At 39.0% G+C, this 17,188-nt stretch overlaps 1 protein-coding gene across 1 annotated transcript in view; it reads right to left on the bottom strand.

Moving 5' to 3' along the window:
- Positions 1–3,227: 3,227 nt before the first annotated feature.
- Positions 3,228–17,188, bottom strand: part of LOC307093784 (testis-specific gene 10 protein-like) — a gene marked incomplete at both ends in the record, with an annotated part of 28,821 nt that continues 14,860 nt past the window's right edge. Inside the window, 4 exons of the mRNA XM_079762067.1 lie at positions 3,228–3,378; positions 3,534–3,638; positions 5,498–5,700; positions 10,786–10,995. Coding sequence (XP_079618193.1) covers positions 3,228–3,378; positions 3,534–3,638; positions 5,498–5,700; positions 10,786–10,995 — 669 coding nt within the window. The remainder of the gene's footprint in view (positions 3,379–3,533; positions 3,639–5,497; positions 5,701–10,785; positions 10,996–17,188) is intronic.

Raw genomic sequence — 17,188 nt, 5'->3', positions numbered from 1 at the left:
TTTATATATATATGTATATATATATATAATATATATATATATATACATATACATATATATATAACTTCTTAGGCAAGGGAAACAAAATAAAAAAATGGGGCTATTCAAGCTAAAAAGATTTTGCACAGCAAAGGAAACCAATAAAATGAAAAGACAGCCCACTGAATGGGAGAACATGTTCACCAATGAGGACATACAAATGACCAATAGACATGAAACGATGCTCAACATCGTTAATCATCAAAGAAATTCAAATTAAACCCACAGTGAGATAATCAACTCTCACCTGTCAGAATGGCTATCAATAAATCAGTAGGGATGTGGAGAAAAGGGAACTCTTGTGCACTGTTTTGTGGGATGCAGATTGGTGCCACCACTGTGGAAAAAATTATGGAGTTTCCTCAAAAAGTTAAAATAGAAATGGCTTATGACCCAGCAATCCCAAAACACAAATCAGAAAGAATATATTCACCCCTATGTTCATAGCAGCATTATTTATAATAGCCAAGATCTGGAAACAGCCCAAATATCCATCAGTGGATGAGTGAATAAAAAGCTGTGGTACATTTACACAGTGGAATACTCCTCAGCTGTAAAAAAAGAATTAGAGCATTATGCTAAGTGAAATAAGCCAGTCAGAGGAAAACAAGTACCATGTGATTTCAATCATGTGTAATGAACAAAATAAATGAACAAAAACAGTCTGAGGAGAGTGAGATTACAGGACTGGGTGAAAAAGGTGAAGGGATTTAAAAAAGAAAGAAAAAACCCTTATGGACAGACAAAAGTAGGGAGATTTAGGGAAATAGAAGAGGGTATACGGGCATAAATGGTGATGGATGGAAACTTGACTTGGGGTAGTGAACACACAATACAATATACAGATGAATTGTACACCTAACACCTATATAATGTTATTAACCAATGTCATCCCAATAAATTCAATAAAAAGGAAAAAGGATTAGGGACACTATTGGAAGTATTAACAGAAAGTTAACCACTCTAATAAAACACACCTTCCTGAATATCAAATGTTTAAAAGCAAAGAAGAATAAACAAATTGAGAAATACAGTAAATGTCATGTAATAAACTTTGTCTCTCATCTGGTGTTGCTCAGTGGTTGAGCATCAACATATGAATCAGGAAGTCATGGTTACATTCCATGTCTGTGGTTGTAGGCTCAATTCCCAGTGTGGGGCGTGCAGGAAGCAGCTGATCAATGTTTCTCTCCCTCTCCCTTCCTCTCTGAAATCAATAAAAATATTTTTTTTAAATTAAAGCCATAGCTGGTTTGGCTCAGTGGATAGTCCGACAGAGTGTCAGCCTGTGGACTGAAGGGTCCCAGGTTCAATTCCAATCAAGGGCACATGCCTGGGGTCACATGCTCGAGCCCCAGTAGGGGGCATGCAGGGGCAGCCGATCAATGAATCTCTCTCATCATTGATGTTTCTATCTCTCCCTCTCCCTTTCTGATATCAATAAAAATATATTTAAATAAAAAAACAATTGTCAGAGTTGAGACCAAATTTAATAGTCCTCTCAGTAATGTAAAGCTGAATTCATCTATTTTTTAGAAAAATCATTTAAAAATGGCTTATAAAGCAAAACATAAATCCATATTACATATAAAAGAGATACTTAAATTGCAGTGATTCAAAAAAGCAAAAAGTAAAAAGTTGGACAAAGATTTACCAAGCAAATGACAATAAGAAAACAGGAGTTGTAACCCTAATAACGAACAAAATAAATGACCTCCTGAAATTAAATGTCAGAAAAGAACACTTCATAAAACTATCATACTCCACAATGAAGATATGATAGTTCAAAATATCTATGCAACAAATAAAACCACAAGCTACCTATATAAAACAAAATCTATAGGAGATACAATAAGAAAACAGCCTAATAGATTTTAAAACACCATTCTTATAAAACAGGTTAAATGGACAAAAATTAAGCAAAAAATATAAAAGTTAAATGAAAATTAAAAGGTAAATCTTCTACATATATATACACACTATACCCTGAGAATAATATATGTTAAGTGCACATGAACTGTTCACAAAAATTGTAAGTATAAAGAATACATCAGTAGTTTCCATAAAATAGAAATATTATAAACAATATTCTCTATTCACTATGCAATTAACACCAGAAATTGAAAATGAAACCAACACACAAAAAAAGCCCTTCTCAGTGGAAGGATGGGATAGAACGCAAACAGGAGAGCCTGGCCAGTGTGGCTCAGAGATTGAGTGTCAAACCATTTACAATTCCTGCTCAGGGAACATTCTCATGTTGTGGGCTGGATCCCCAGTAGGGGGCGTGCAAGAGGCAGCTGATAGATTATTTTCATCATTGATGCCTGTCTAAAATCAATAAAAACTTTTTTTTTAAGTATACAGGAGAGAGTGACGCTGAGTTTTACTTTACAGAGTTTTGACTTTTAAAAGCATATTAATCTACAAACTCAAAAATTAAACTAAATCAAAGGAAAAAAATGAAAAACGAAAGCAAATCGAAACAAATCTAATGTTATTTCAAATACATACATACGATACCCACAGAGAAAGAAAAAAAATTAATCCAAGTATTTTATGAACACAATATATGCCCACAAGACTTGGGCACTAAGGCAGTATATGGGTATAGGAAGGAAGAGTTGAAAACAGATCCTGAACTTTTAAAAAAAGTTTTGGTCTGCTTATTGTAGTTACATAGGTGAGAAACTGAAACATTTTGGAGACATTCTGGGATTGAGCAACTACACTGATGTCGTGTAAATCATCGGGAGTGCCCTTGAGAAGAACGTGGTGCTGGAGTTTTTATGGCCAGCCACTTTGACAGACATCGTTGTGGCAAATGTTGTCTGACCTATTGCTTCAACAAACCAGAAGACAAGGAACTGTATATGGGTTAATAAAAAACATGAACAACAAAAAAAATAGTATTTTATTAATTAGGGTTAATAAATTAAATTTTAATAAAAATTGGTGTAGAAATCAGTAGAATATCAGATTTTTAAAATTTTATGTAAATAGATAAAATAGAGATCTTTCACTTTAGAATATTTATGTAAAACTATCAAAATATTTTTGTATGTCCATAACTATTCATGTTTAAATGGCACTACTAATGATAGACTGTTACTGAGTTTCCTTCACACACTCAAATATTCACTCTATATACTGCTATATGCTCCCCACAGAATGGATCCTTAAACCACTCACTCTTCTAGTGATCGCTCCAGGCCTCGGTCAGATCGGTGGTGATCACGTTCCGGTGAATGACATTTTGTGTTTGGCTTTATTGTAGGACTCAAATGATAAGCACTGCTGGAGTAATTCTGGCGGCGAAGTTCTTGCACAGCTCTCTCCCTAACGTAAAAAAGTTTAAAATAGAAGTTTTTAAACTTCATATCCAGTGACATTACCAATACTGTGGTAAAACCAAAAATCAATTCAGCCATCACGGGATTGCCTGTTGTTATCTAAGAAGCAATGCTTCTCAGGGTCAATATTGCAGAGCTTACCATTCAAAGCGCTCTGTCCCTAGCTGTCTTTTGGTGATGTCTAAATCAGCTTCCAGTTGCGTTACAACATTCCTGAACTGGGCCACATCTCTACTCTGGATGGCCCTGTGTAAACGAACATAAGAATTACTTAAAATATGTCTAGGATGCCCAGGGTCCACTGAACCATATTGACAAGGTTTTCTCTCCTAGATACAAGCCAAATTGTAATTTTTGTGGATGTGTTGCCAATTTTAGATGTAATAAATGCACAAAGTAGCCTACTTGAAAAGCTTAAGCTCACCCAGTCAATCAGTTAAAATTCCTCTATATCAGTTTCCCTGTGTTTACATGAATACTGTTATCTAGATTATCTATTTACTGCAAATTATTTTTTATAAAAGTACTTCAAAGTATTACATGCAAATTAATTGTACAACCAATCAAAACTGGAATTTGTTAGCACCATGATTAACATGATCTGTTATATATTAAATTAACCAAGTGTTTTATGTATACTTACAATTAAATTTGATATACCTGTATACTCTCTCTTCAATTTAACAGGATCTTCTTTAGGACTAAACAATGCCACAAACCCCCTGTAGCAAGGCACACTAGCTTTAGGAAGATAATGACGGAGATGAATGCTGCTTGTACAGAACGCTCTATCCTTTCTGCTTGCTCCCAGGACTGCATTCTAGTCTGCTAATATCTAAACTTAGAGGCTAAGAACACAAAAGTCGATCATGTTTGCCAGTTCTAAGTGATATTACTTACCAGTCAGTCTAAAATAGAATGTACCCTTTAAGGTAAAGTTTGGGCATACTTCACTAAGGCAGAGTTCCACCTACCAGCCTGAGAAAGTGATTTTGCATAACCCACTGAAGGTACCACAACAACCCAGCTGCAGTGACTAAAAAGAATGACTCGATGACAGCTGCTGTACCTGAAAAGTTTCTGAAGAAAACTGGCTTTGTCTTTGCAGATTTTGCTTAGTCGGGCTCCTATGAGCTGATTCCTGAAGTCATGATTCCTATTCTTTCCTAGGTCCCAAGCTCAGACAGAAGGGCAGAGTTGAGTTTGGATGAAAACGTGTTATAGATGAGATAGATAAGAACAGGGGCTAAGAGTCCCCATCAACTTTTTGTGAGAGGTGACCAATTGTAATAATAGAACATTCACTATCCAGGCCGGCATTTCTACCCACCTTCCAGCCAGGGTCATGGAGTACGCTGCTAATGGTGCTAGGGATTCTAAAAGCAGCAGCAGCCCAATGCGCATGGACAACAGTGTGGTGACTGCCAGGGAGAGGTGGCTGTGGTGGGGGTAGGTGGGAGAGAGTAGCGGGGGATAAATGGTGATTGACAGAGACTTGACTTAGGGTGGTGAAGACACAAGAGAGTACAAATGATGTGATATAGAATTATGCACCTGAAACCTGTATATTTTTGTTAACCACGTCACCCCAATAAATTCAATAAAAAGGAAAATAACTAAAGCCAAAATCAATGCTCTAAGGGAAGTCTTCAATATTTAGTGAATGCAGGAGTTCTTCCAGGTACTTAGTATGTACAATGATAGGTACATAAGGAAATACTGTGTGACAAATGGAAAGGTTAGTTAGCAATATCGGGTGGGTCCATAAATAGAAAACAACTTCTGGTTTCAAAAGTGTTTTTGTTTCTAATCTGATTATAATATTTCAGTATTTTTAGATCGACATTCTATTATAGCCAAAGCATATTGGCAATAATCAACAGAGAGGGTCAAACTTAAATTTAAATAAATTTAACTAAACATATAATGTAAATAAGTACCAAATCTTAGGCAAATCACAATATTTCTAGTCTTTAGTTTAATAAATGGCAGATTATGGATGCTTTATTAAACTGTATAAATTCCAGTTTTAAAATTCTACTAATCTATAAAGTACCAAAAATTTAAGAAATATGACTTTGTTATTATATCATTAACCAACTCACATTTTATTTTCTGCCAAACAAAGGTGTTCTTTAAGAAGCTGAATTTCAGATTCTTTTTCTTGAAGTGCTATCTGAGACTGATATTCTTTGTCTTGATTGGTCACCAGCAAAGCTTCTAGATTCTGTATGGAGATTCTCTCATTTGTCATCTGACTCCTGAGGAGTTCTATTTCAGAATGAGCAGAATCTAACTCATTCTCCATCTGTACAAGAGGAATATATCTATACTTACTCCCATTCATTCACTTAACTGATTATCAGAGACTTATAAAATTTCTGTATTATGTTATAAACTAAGAAGCCCTTTTAATTTCTTGATTAGAAATAATGCCCTCCTTCTTACCAAATATACACACATACACAGTATCACTTTCCCCAACTCTTTTATCAGAAAAATCATTAATAAGTAATGAGTTATTAATCCCAAACTAAAAACAATTTCCATTTCCAACTTTGATATTTATTTATATACTACAGGCCTGATGCACAAAATTTGTGCAACAGTAGGCCTTCCTTCCTCTGGCTGCCGGGGCACTGGCTTCCCTCTGGCACCCAGGACCTGGGCTTCCCTCGCAGCCCTGGCTTCATCCAGAAGGACATCTGGTCTAATTAGCATATTATGCTTTTATTATTATAAATTTCTGCAAGACTGACATGGTGATACTGTGACTACTACTTTGTACTGAGGTGAGTTACAAACACCTAACACCTTATTAAATGCCATTGCACTCCATTGTTAAGGAAGATAGGTCATTACACATTCCCTCTTGCATAAACCGGTGGAAAGCTTCATTTTTTGAAGGTTATCTTGAACCTGGAATACATTAAGTCAAATGTTTTTTCAAAAGGAAGTAAAACAGAGATTACTATTTATTTTAAAAACACCTCTACAATTACATCATAATACACATTATAATAAACTAGAGGCCCAATGCACAAATTCATGCACCAGTGGGGTCCCTTGGCCTGGCCTGCGGGATCGGGCTGAAACCAGCTCTCCAGCATCCCCTGAGGGTCCCAGATTGCGAGAGGGCACAGGCCAGGCCAAGGGATTACACCGGTGCACGATAGGGGCCAGGGAGGGACGCGGGAGGTTGGCCAGCCAGGGAGGGACCGCAGGAGGGCTCCAGGGCATGTCTGGCCCATCTTGCTCAGTCTGGATCAGCCAGACCCCAGCAGCAAGCTCACCTACTGGTCAAAGCGTCTGTCCCCTGGTGGTCATTGCATGTCATAGCGAGGGGTTGAGTGGCCTTAGCATATCATTAGCATATTAAGCTTTGATTGGTTGAATGGCTGCCTGGACACTATTATCCTATATTATTATATAGGATTATATATGCACTTAAAAAGTAAAATGTGAAAAGATAAAACTAAGAACAAAGAATTTAATAAAAATTAAATTATTAGGGGAGGGGAAGGTAGATACAGAAAGAAGTTCCTAGACTAGAAAATGATATCTAACAATACAATGGGTAAGTTTTGCCGATAGAAAATCAACAAGGAAACAAACACCTTAAATGACACTAGATTAGATAGATTTAATTGGTATCTTTAGAACATTTCACCACAAAGCAACAGAATATATATTCTTTTCAAGCACATATGGAACATTTTCAAGGGTAGACCACATGGTAGTACACAAAAAAAAAGGCTCAATAGATTTAAGAAGATTAAACTCATAGCAAGCATCTAGTCTGACCACAGTGGTATGAAACTAGAAATCAATCACAAGAAGAAAATAAACAAAAATACACAAAGACATGGAAGATAAATAACATGTTACTAAACAATTGGTTAACAATGATATCTAGGAATAAATAAATAAAAATACCTTGAAACAAATGAAAAAGAACACAACAACTAAAAATCTATGGGACAGTGAAAGCAGTCCAAAGAGAAATTCATAGCATTATAGGCCTGTCTCAAGAAACAAGAAAAAGCTTAAGTAAACAATCTAAATTTACACTTAAAGGAACTTGAAAAAGAACAATGAACAAAGCGCAAAGTGAGTATAACAAAGGGAATATAAGGTTCAGAACAGAAAGAAACAAAATAGAGTAAAAAAAAATATAAAAGATAAATGAAACCAATAGCTGGTTCTTTGAAAAAATAAATAAGATTGACAAACCTTTAACCAGACTTAACAAGAAAAAAAAAAGAGGATCCCAATAAAATCAGAAATGAAAGAAGAGAACAACACCAAAGAAATACAAAGGAATGTTAGAAAATTTTATGAACAACTATATGCCAACAAGTTGGACAATCTGGATGAAATGGGTAAATTCCTAAAAACATACAATCTTCCAAAATTACAACTAGCAAAATTGAAACAATAATCAAAAACTCCCAACAAACAAAAGTCCTGAACTAGATGCCTTCATGGGTGAATTTTACCAAACATTTTATAAAAAATAACACCTATCCTTTTTTAAAAATATATATTTTATTGATTTTTTACAGAGAGGAAGGGAGAGGGATAGAGAGTTAGAAACACTGACGAGAGAGAAACATTGATCAGCTGCCTCCTGCACACTCCCTACTGGTTATGTGCCCGCAACCAAGGTACATGCCCTTGACCAGAATCAAACCTGGGACCCTTGAGTCTTCAGGCCAACGCTCTATCCACTGAGCCAAACCGGTTAGGGCAGTGGTCGGCAAACTCATTAGTCAACAGAGCCAAATACCAACAGTACAACGATTGAAATTTCTTTTGAGAGCCAAATTTTTTAAACTTAAACTTCTTCTAACGCCACTTCTTCAAAATAGACTCACCCAGGCCGTGGTATTTTGTGGAAGAGCCACACTGAAGGGGCCAAAAAGCCGCATGTGGCTCGCGAGCCGTGGTTTGCCGACCACGGGATTAGGGCAACACCTATCCTTTTCAAACTATTACAAAAAATTCATGAGAAGGGAAGATTCCCCAGTTCATTTTAGGAGGCCAGAATGATCTTAATTCCAAAAGCAGATAAAGATAAAACAAAAAGAAAATTATAGGCCAATATCCCTGATGAACATAGATGCTAAAATCTTCAACAAAATATTAGCAAACTGAATTCATCAATATACTAAAAAATCATAAAACATCAAGTGGGAGTTACCCTAGGAATGCAAGGTTGGTACAATATCCGCAAATCAATAAACGTGATATACCACATAAATAAAATGAAGGATAAAAACAACATGATCTTATCAAGAGATGCATAAAAAGCATTTTATAAAATCCAGTGTGAATTTATGATAAAAACGCTCTCAAAGTATACAGAAAGCAAATCAACCTATAAAATTTTAATAAACAATGTCACCCCAATAAATTTTTGTAAAAAGTATTTGTGCCCCTACATGCATAGTATAGCTAAAGAAATACAAAGATAAGATAGTCCTTGCCCTGAAAATCTATACAGGTATAGATTTTCAAGGCAGAAATAGTATGCCAGAAGCATTTTAAAATACAATGAGAATTAGCCTGACAACTTAACACCCATTTGGATAGCTATTATTAAAAAAAAAGGAAGGGAGGGAGGGAGGGAGGGAGGGAGGGAGGGAGGGAGGGAGGGAGGGAGGGAGGGAAGGAAGGAAGGAGGGAGGGAGGGAGGAAGAAAACTAAAAAAATAAGTGTTTCAGTTATTATAATATGCATTATTTTTCCCATTTGAAAATGCCAGGTAAAAAGTGTTTTTTAAAAAAAATTAAGGAAAAAATTTTAAAAAATTAATTCAAATTAGCATTTGAATTTTTACAGTGAATATCTATTCATGAGTTATTTTCATCATTAAAATGTTCTTGCTAATTTACAATAGCTAAGATTTGGAAACAGCCTAAATGCCCATCAGCAGATGAATGGATTAGAAAATTGTGGTACACCTACACAATGGAATACTATACTGCTGTAAAAAAAGAAGGAATTCTTACCATTTGCAACAGCATGGATGGGTATGGAGAGCATTATGCAAAGTGAAATAAGCCAGTCAGTGAAAGATAAATACCACATGATCTCACTCATTTATGGATAATAAAGAACATTACAAACTGCTGAACAGAAATAGAGTCAAAGAAGGATTGAACAGACTGTCAATGCTGTTGGGGAGGGTTGGGGGGGAGGGGTAAGAGATCAACTGAAGGACTTGTATGCATGCATATAAGCACAACCAACAGATGCAAGACACTGGGGGTAGGGGAGGCCAGGGGGAGGTCAGTGGGGGAAAAAAAAGGAGACATATGTACTAATATTTGTAATAGCTTAAAGAATAAAATAATTTTTTTTAAAAAAGAGTGAATGGAAAAAGATAAAAAAAATGTTCCTGCTAAAAAAAAGTTCTTGCTGAAATAAAAAATAATTTAAGGTGAGTTTGACAATACTGGCATATACTTCATTAATAAAATATTAACAATGCATTCTTACAGAATCCAGCTAGATACATGATTCTCAAATGCAACATATCCTCCTAGTAAATAGTAGACTGACAAAACTAAAATTTCAATAGGATTTGATGATAACAGAAATGTAAACATGACCAAAATTTGTTGATTCTTTAATTACACTATGCAACTTGTATACATATATTCCTTTAGGATCTGGGCTCCATTTATCTCTCTAGATGCATCTCCAGCCATTTTCACCCAGGCATGCTACACTGGCATTGAAAATTACTTACTATTCACTGAAGAATTCCTCCATATATTCCCTATGTTGTTCCTCTGAAGGAAATGCCTCATCTCTTCTACATTCCTTAGTACTTCCTTGTGAACTCCTTCTGGACAGCCACAGGCTGAATAGGAACTCCCTGTCTGAAACCTCCAGTATTTCATCCCAAATTACTTATATGTCAATACTAAAAGGCCCTTGGGGGCAGGAGCCTGTATCTTTTGCACGTTACAGTCACAGCATATTCACAGCAGCAAGCACAATGTCAGGGACATGTAGATAAATCAACGGAATTACAGTTTAAAAGAGCTCAGTTAGTAAATAACTTTATCTTAAAAGAATGTCATTAAAGTTATAATTTAGCTGGATAAACCTCAACCTCATGTGATCTTAGCTGACTGGTATGTAAATGTGTTTTATAATTCTTCTGGCTAAAAGTAAATATAAATTAAATACTCAAAGGAAGATTTCTGTTTCGTACTTGGAATTGTTCAAATACAGCTGCCAAATTAATATCTTGGACTTAAAAATAGAATCTAAAGATGAAAGACATGGCTTGATGTAATATTTTTAAAAACTTGCTTTCTAAACTTATAATAACTTTATAGCAATAGAAATATGAAAAAAATTTTAATGCATTACATACCATTTCAATTTCTTGATCTTTGGCAACCAGCTGTCGATTAAGAATTTCTTTGCTTGAGTCAAGTTTAATACAAAGTTCCCTTGTGGAAGACAAGTCTGCAAGGGCAGACACCTTTTCTAACTGAACCTTCTGAAGCTCCTCTTCCATCTTCACAAGAGATTTATGTAAGGTACAAATCTGGGACTTGTAAGACCTTTCTGCATTCAAGTGCTACAAAAACCACATTATTTTTTAACTTGGAAAAAGACTACGACATGAAACACAAAATGGGGCAATTTTTAAATGACGATACACTTACAGTATAAGGAATTTTAGATGATATAGGTAGCAATATATGCGCAAAACACTATGGGAAACATAATTTCAGGTTTCACATTTCTCTACATAAAATCTGTGAGTAAAGTGATCAACTGGTCATACTTGGAAAATAACTTTTCCCATTTAAAAGTCTCAGTCCCAAAGTTGGTTAAAATATATACATATTTGGTCTACAGTTATGTCTATATTTACCAGTTTCAATTATTATCCTACCTAATAATAGACAAATATGCAAATTGACCATACCTCCGACACACCCACAAGCCATGCCCACCATCCAATCAGAGCTAGTATGCAAATTAACCCAACCAAGATGGCTACAGCCACAGAGAGCAAGGTTTCCTAGGTAACAGAGGAAGCCAAGCTTTCCACCTGCCCTTGCCAGGCCAAAGCCTCCACTCAAGCTACAAAGTTGCAATTATAGAAGGTAAACAAATTCAAACAGAAATGGCGGCAGAATGGAGCTTGAGAGAGCAGGCCAGGCTTGCTCCCGGCAACAGGGGAAGCAAAGCTTTCCGCACACCCTGGCCAGGCTCACCCGCTTAAGGCTACAAAGTTTCAATTATAACCCCAAAAGAAATGGCTGCCGGCTGCGGAGGGAGCCCCAGGCTTGGCTCCGCTCCAGGCTACAAAGTTTCAATTATAGAAGGAGAATAAATTCCAGATACCAGGGCCTCCGCTTGGGTTGCCAGGGGGCGTGGCCAGCCTGCAAACCACCACAGGCCCCTTGCTCTGGCCACCCCATGCCCCAAGGGAACCCCACCCTGATCAGGGACACCCTTCAGGGCAAACCAGCTGGCCCCCATCCCTGTACCAGGCCTCTATCCGATCTAATAAAAGAGTAATGTGCAGATTGATCATCACTGGAACACACAATATAGCTGCCCCCATGTGGTCAAAGATCCTGCCCCCATGTGGACACAAGATGGCCACCACAAGATGGCCAGCAGGAGAGGGCAGTTGGGAGGCACCCGGCCTGCAAGGGAGGGCAGTTGAGAAGGATCAGGCCTGGAAGGGAGGGCAGTTGAGAGGGACCAGGCCTGCAAGGGAGGGCAGTTGGAGGTGATCAACCCTGCAGGAGAGGGCAGTTAGGGGTGACCAGGCTGGCAGAGGAGGGAAGTTGGGGGCAAACAGGCTGGCAGCGGAGTGGTTAGGGGGTGATCAGGCTGGCAGGCAGAAGTGGTTAGGGCAATCAGGAAGGCAGGCAGGCAAGCAGTTGGGAGCCAGCAGTCCTGGATTGTGAGAGGGATGTCTGACTGCCCGTTTAGGCCCGATCCCACCAGTGGGATCGGGCCTAAACGGGCAGTCGAACATCCCTCAAGGGGTCCCAGATTGGAGAGGGTACAGGCTGGGCTGAGGGACAACCCCCCTCCATGCACAAATTTCGTGCACCGGGCCTCTAGTGTAATATAAGTATTGTTGTTTTTAAAAACAAAGTGACAAACAAAACATTTGCCACTATTTCACACACAATACTCATTTTCTAATTCTTGAAAGACATGTTGATATCGACCATAATATCATAAAATGAGGACTTAATAATACCCAAGGAAAAAAGACTCTAGGCAAATATAAATTAAGAACACATCCTCATTATGTGAAATAAGAGTATGTTTTAAAACTGGTAATATGAGATTCAAGTTATATAAACACTTTCAAACATTCAAGATAATTACTTCCTTTTCAGAGGGGGAAAAAAGTGTGTAAGGTACACTGTCACCTACAGAGAAGTATTTGCTATTATGTGAAGACTAGAGGCCCGGTGCATGAAATTCGTGCATGGGGGGGGGGTTGTCCCTCAGCCCAGCCTGCAGCCTCTCCAATCTGGGACCCCTCAAGGGATGTCAGGCGACTGGGCTGATCAAGGGAAGGCACCAGCCCCATTACCCAACTGCTACAGCCACTGCAGCCGCCAAGGTGTTTTCATCAACACGGACTCTAGTCCCTTCACTGTGAAAAAATAACAACTTTCTTTAGGCATTTTCAAGATGTATCTTACATAGGATATGACATTTCCTTTTTTTTTTAATATATTTTATTGATTTTTTACAGAGAGGAAAGGAGAGGGACAGAGAGCTAGAAACATCAATGAGAGAGAAACATCGACCAGCTGCCTCTTGCACACCCCCCACCAGGGATGTGCCCGCAACCAATGTACATGCCATTGACCGGAATCGAACCTGGGACCTTTCAGTCCACAGGCCGACGCTCTATCCACTGAGCCAAACCGGTTTCGGCGGATATGACATTTCTTTTTTTTTTTTTTATCCTCATCTGAGGATATGTTTACATTGATTTTTAGAGAGTGTGGAAGAGAGAGGGAGAGACAGAGGGAAACATCAATGTGAGAGGGACACTTTGATTGGTTGCCTCCTGCATGAGCCCTGACCTGGGCCCCAGCCAGGGAGGAGCCTGTAACCTAGGTACATGCCCTTGATCAGAATCAAACCCGGACCCTGCAGTCAGCAGGCCGAGGCTCTATCCACTGAGCCAAACCAGCTAGGGCAGGATATGACATTTCTTAGCCCCTCCAGTAGCGGACCTTCATTTTTTCCTCCAGGAGTGAGGTGGAAAAACCCTAGATCACCTTCTTGGATTCTTATAACCCAAATTACCAAGAACACTGCAAGTGGTGGCCTACAGGGAGCTGAGCCAATGAGCTGTCAGAAAAGGTATTTACTCTCAAACTGGTTTGGCTCAGTGGATAGACCATGGGCCTTCAGAATGAAGGGTCCCAGGTTTGATTCCTGTTAAGGGAATGTACCTTGGTTGGAGGCACTTCCCCAGTGGGGAGTGTGCAGGAGGCAGCTAATCGATGTTTCTCTCTCATTGATATTTCTGACTGTCTATCCCTCTCCCCTCTTCTCTGTAAAAAAAAAAAATCAATAAAATATATTTTTAAAAAGGTGTATCCTCTGCATTATCACTATGGGAAACTATGTATTCTGTGAGCTCTGCTCATGCAGCCCCTGGGTTGTGTCCACTGGGCTAGGGCATGTCCCTGCCACCCAGTGGTGGCCGCTGGGGTCTCCGTACACCCCAGAGGCCAGCAGCCATCCCCCTGTGGAGGGTGCTGGGCTGGCGGCTTGGATGAAAACCGCCACTTGGTGCCGGAGCTCGGAAAGCCACTGGGGGAGGGGTGGGAACATCCCCGTTGCCAAACGCCCCCGAGGCCAGCAGCCAGCCCCACCATGGGTGCCAGGCTGGGGGGCATGCAAGGACTTCTGGGCTACACGCAGCAGTGGCCACCAGCCTCTCCGCACACCCCAGAGGCCAGCAGCCAGCCCCCCATCGTGGGCGCCGGGCTGGGGGCGTGGACCCAAACTGCCGCTTGGTGCCAGAGCATTTGCAAGTGGCTGGGGGCGGGGCAGGAACATCCCTGCATTGCTATGGCAACGCAGGGATGTTCCCACCCCGCCAGGCTACTTGGCGCCTGCACCCATAGGCTCCCAGTGGTCAGGGGGCATTCTGGGACCTCTGCCGCTCAGGACCTAAGAGCGGGCCTACAGGCTAGGTGCATCCTGGGTCTGGAGGATGTTTCTGGGACCCAGGCCACTCAGCGCCTGAATATGCAAATTAACTGCCATCTTTGTTTGGGTTAATTTGCATATTCACTCTGATTGGCTGTGGGCGTGGTGACGGTACGGTCAATTTGCATGTTTCTCTTTTATTAGATAGGATAACAAAACTGAGAGGCAAGTAAAGACATTTTCCTGCTTTTACAACTCCTTTTATACTCAAAAAAATTTCTGCTGGAATAAATTATTTGGTCACAATTCACTCCTACCTTTCACCTCCCTTCCTGCCTCACTCACTCTATTTCTCACTCATTCTTTAAATAATTTTCTATTCATCCATTTACCCACCTACCCATTTATCCATCCATTCTTTATTTATTGAGTATATTCTATGTTCCAGTAAATGTGCCTACATGCATATCCAATGGTAAGCAAAATGATCTCTGCTCTCATAAAACTTTCAGACAATGAAGGAGTCATGCATCAATCAAATAATCACACAGGTGAATATATTAATCCATATTAAGCAAATACTTCTAGAGCAAAACGTGTATAAAAAAAAAGGAAAGTGACCTAAACTGAGAGAGGCGGGGAAGTCAGAAAAGGTTTTCCTGAGCAAATGGCAGTTGAGCTGAATGAGATCTGAAAGGTGAGTAGATACATAGTGTGCACTGGGGGGAGAGCCTCTTTTCAAGTCAGGAATGCTAAGTGCAAAGCTTTGGAGGGAGTGTGTAGAAGGAGGAAAAATGACATGCTCCAAGAACAGAGACAAGGTTAGTATGGCTGGAGCTTAGAGCCCAACAGGAAGAGTGATAGGGGATACAACTGAAAAGGTATACAAAACTTACAAGACAGAGAGCTAAGTCTAAAAATTAGGTGTTTATCCACTGAAAAGTCTTAAAAGAAGGAGGTTATGCAATCAGTTTTGTGTTTTGAAAAGATTACTTTGTATGTTTCCAGTTCTAGTTAAGTTAGTTGACTAAGAGGAAAACCTTCTCTTAAAGGCTAAGATAAAAATAAAAATGTTATTTTTGTAATTTATAAATGTGCTTGCAAGCAAGAAAGAAAAATTCTCACATGCCAAAAGTGAGAAAACTAACCCAGAGCAGGAAGCAAATGAACATGCTTAAAAGTTTAAAAGCCCTAGCCAGTTTGGCTCAGTGGATAGAGCGTTAGTGTGAGAACCAAAGGTTCCCGGGTTGGATTCCAGTCAAAGGCACATAACTCGGTTGCAGGCTCCTCCCCGGCCCGGGCTCTGACTGGGGCTCGTGCAGGAGGCAACCAATCGATGTATTTCTCTCAGATCGATATTTCTGTCTTTCCCTCCCTCTCTCTTCCAGTCTCTCTAAAAATCAATGGGAAAATATCCTCGGTGAAGATTAAAAAAAAAAAAAGTTTAAAAGACGTTAAAGAAAAATTGGAAAGAAGAGAGATATGAAGAAGACTCAAATAGTACTTCCAGAAAGAAAGAAAAAGTAGTCATAAAGGTGAAAAATTAATGAATGCATCTAAGAACAGACTAATAGAGCTTAAGAGGGAAGAATAAACTAAAAACACAACACAGAGGAATAAATATATGGAAACTATGATTAAAATGTTAATAAATATTTGGGCTAGAATTCAAAAAAGCAACCTAGTATAGGCATCAGAACAGGCATATAGATCAATGGAACAGAAGAGAGAGCCCAGAAATCAACCCATGCCTTTATGGTCAACTCATATTTGACAAAGGAGGCCAGAGCATACAATGGGGTAAAGACAATTTCTTCAATAAATGTTGTTGGGAAAATTAGACACATGCATAAAAATGAAACTAGACCAGCAACTTACACCGTATACAAAGAATAAGCTCAGAATGGATAAGACTTAAATGTTAGTTACGAAACCATAAAAATTCTAGAAGAAAACATTGGTAGTAAAATATCAGACATCTTTCGTAGCAATATTTTTGCCGATATGTCTCCTTGGGCAAGGGAAAAAATAAACAAGTGGGACTGTATCAAACTAAAAAGCTTCTGCACAGCAAAAGCAACCATCAACAAATTGAAAGGGGAACCCACTGTATGGGAGAACATTTTGCCAATGAGATATGTGATAAAGGACTTTCTGGTGTTGAGTTGTAGAAGTCCAAGTACATAAAGGACTTCTACAACTCAACACCAGGAATGCAATCAAATTAAAAAATGGGTAAAGGACCTAAATAGACATACAAATGGCCAAGAGACATGGAAAAATGCTCAACGTCACTAATCATTAGAGAGATGCAAATTAAAACCACAATGAGATGTCACCTCACACCTGCCAGAATCAACAAATCAACAAATGACAAGTGCTGGCGAGGATGTGCAGAAAAGAGAACCGTAGTGCACTGTTGGTGGGAATGCAGACTGGTGCAGCCACTGTGATCCCACTTCTGGGAATATAATCTACTGAAACACCAATTTGAAAGATTATACGTACCCCTATGTTCACAGCAGCATCATTTACAATAGCCAAGATCTGGAAACAGACCAAATGCCCACCAGTAGATGAGTGGATAAAAAAGCTCTGGTACATTTACACAAGGG

Source organism: Cnephaeus nilssonii (assembly GCF_951640355.1).
Source record: "Cnephaeus nilssonii genome assembly, chromosome: 21".
Lineage (NCBI taxonomy): Eukaryota > Metazoa > Chordata > Mammalia > Chiroptera > Vespertilionidae > Cnephaeus > Cnephaeus nilssonii.
This window is presented reverse-complemented; position numbering and strand designations above follow the sequence as displayed.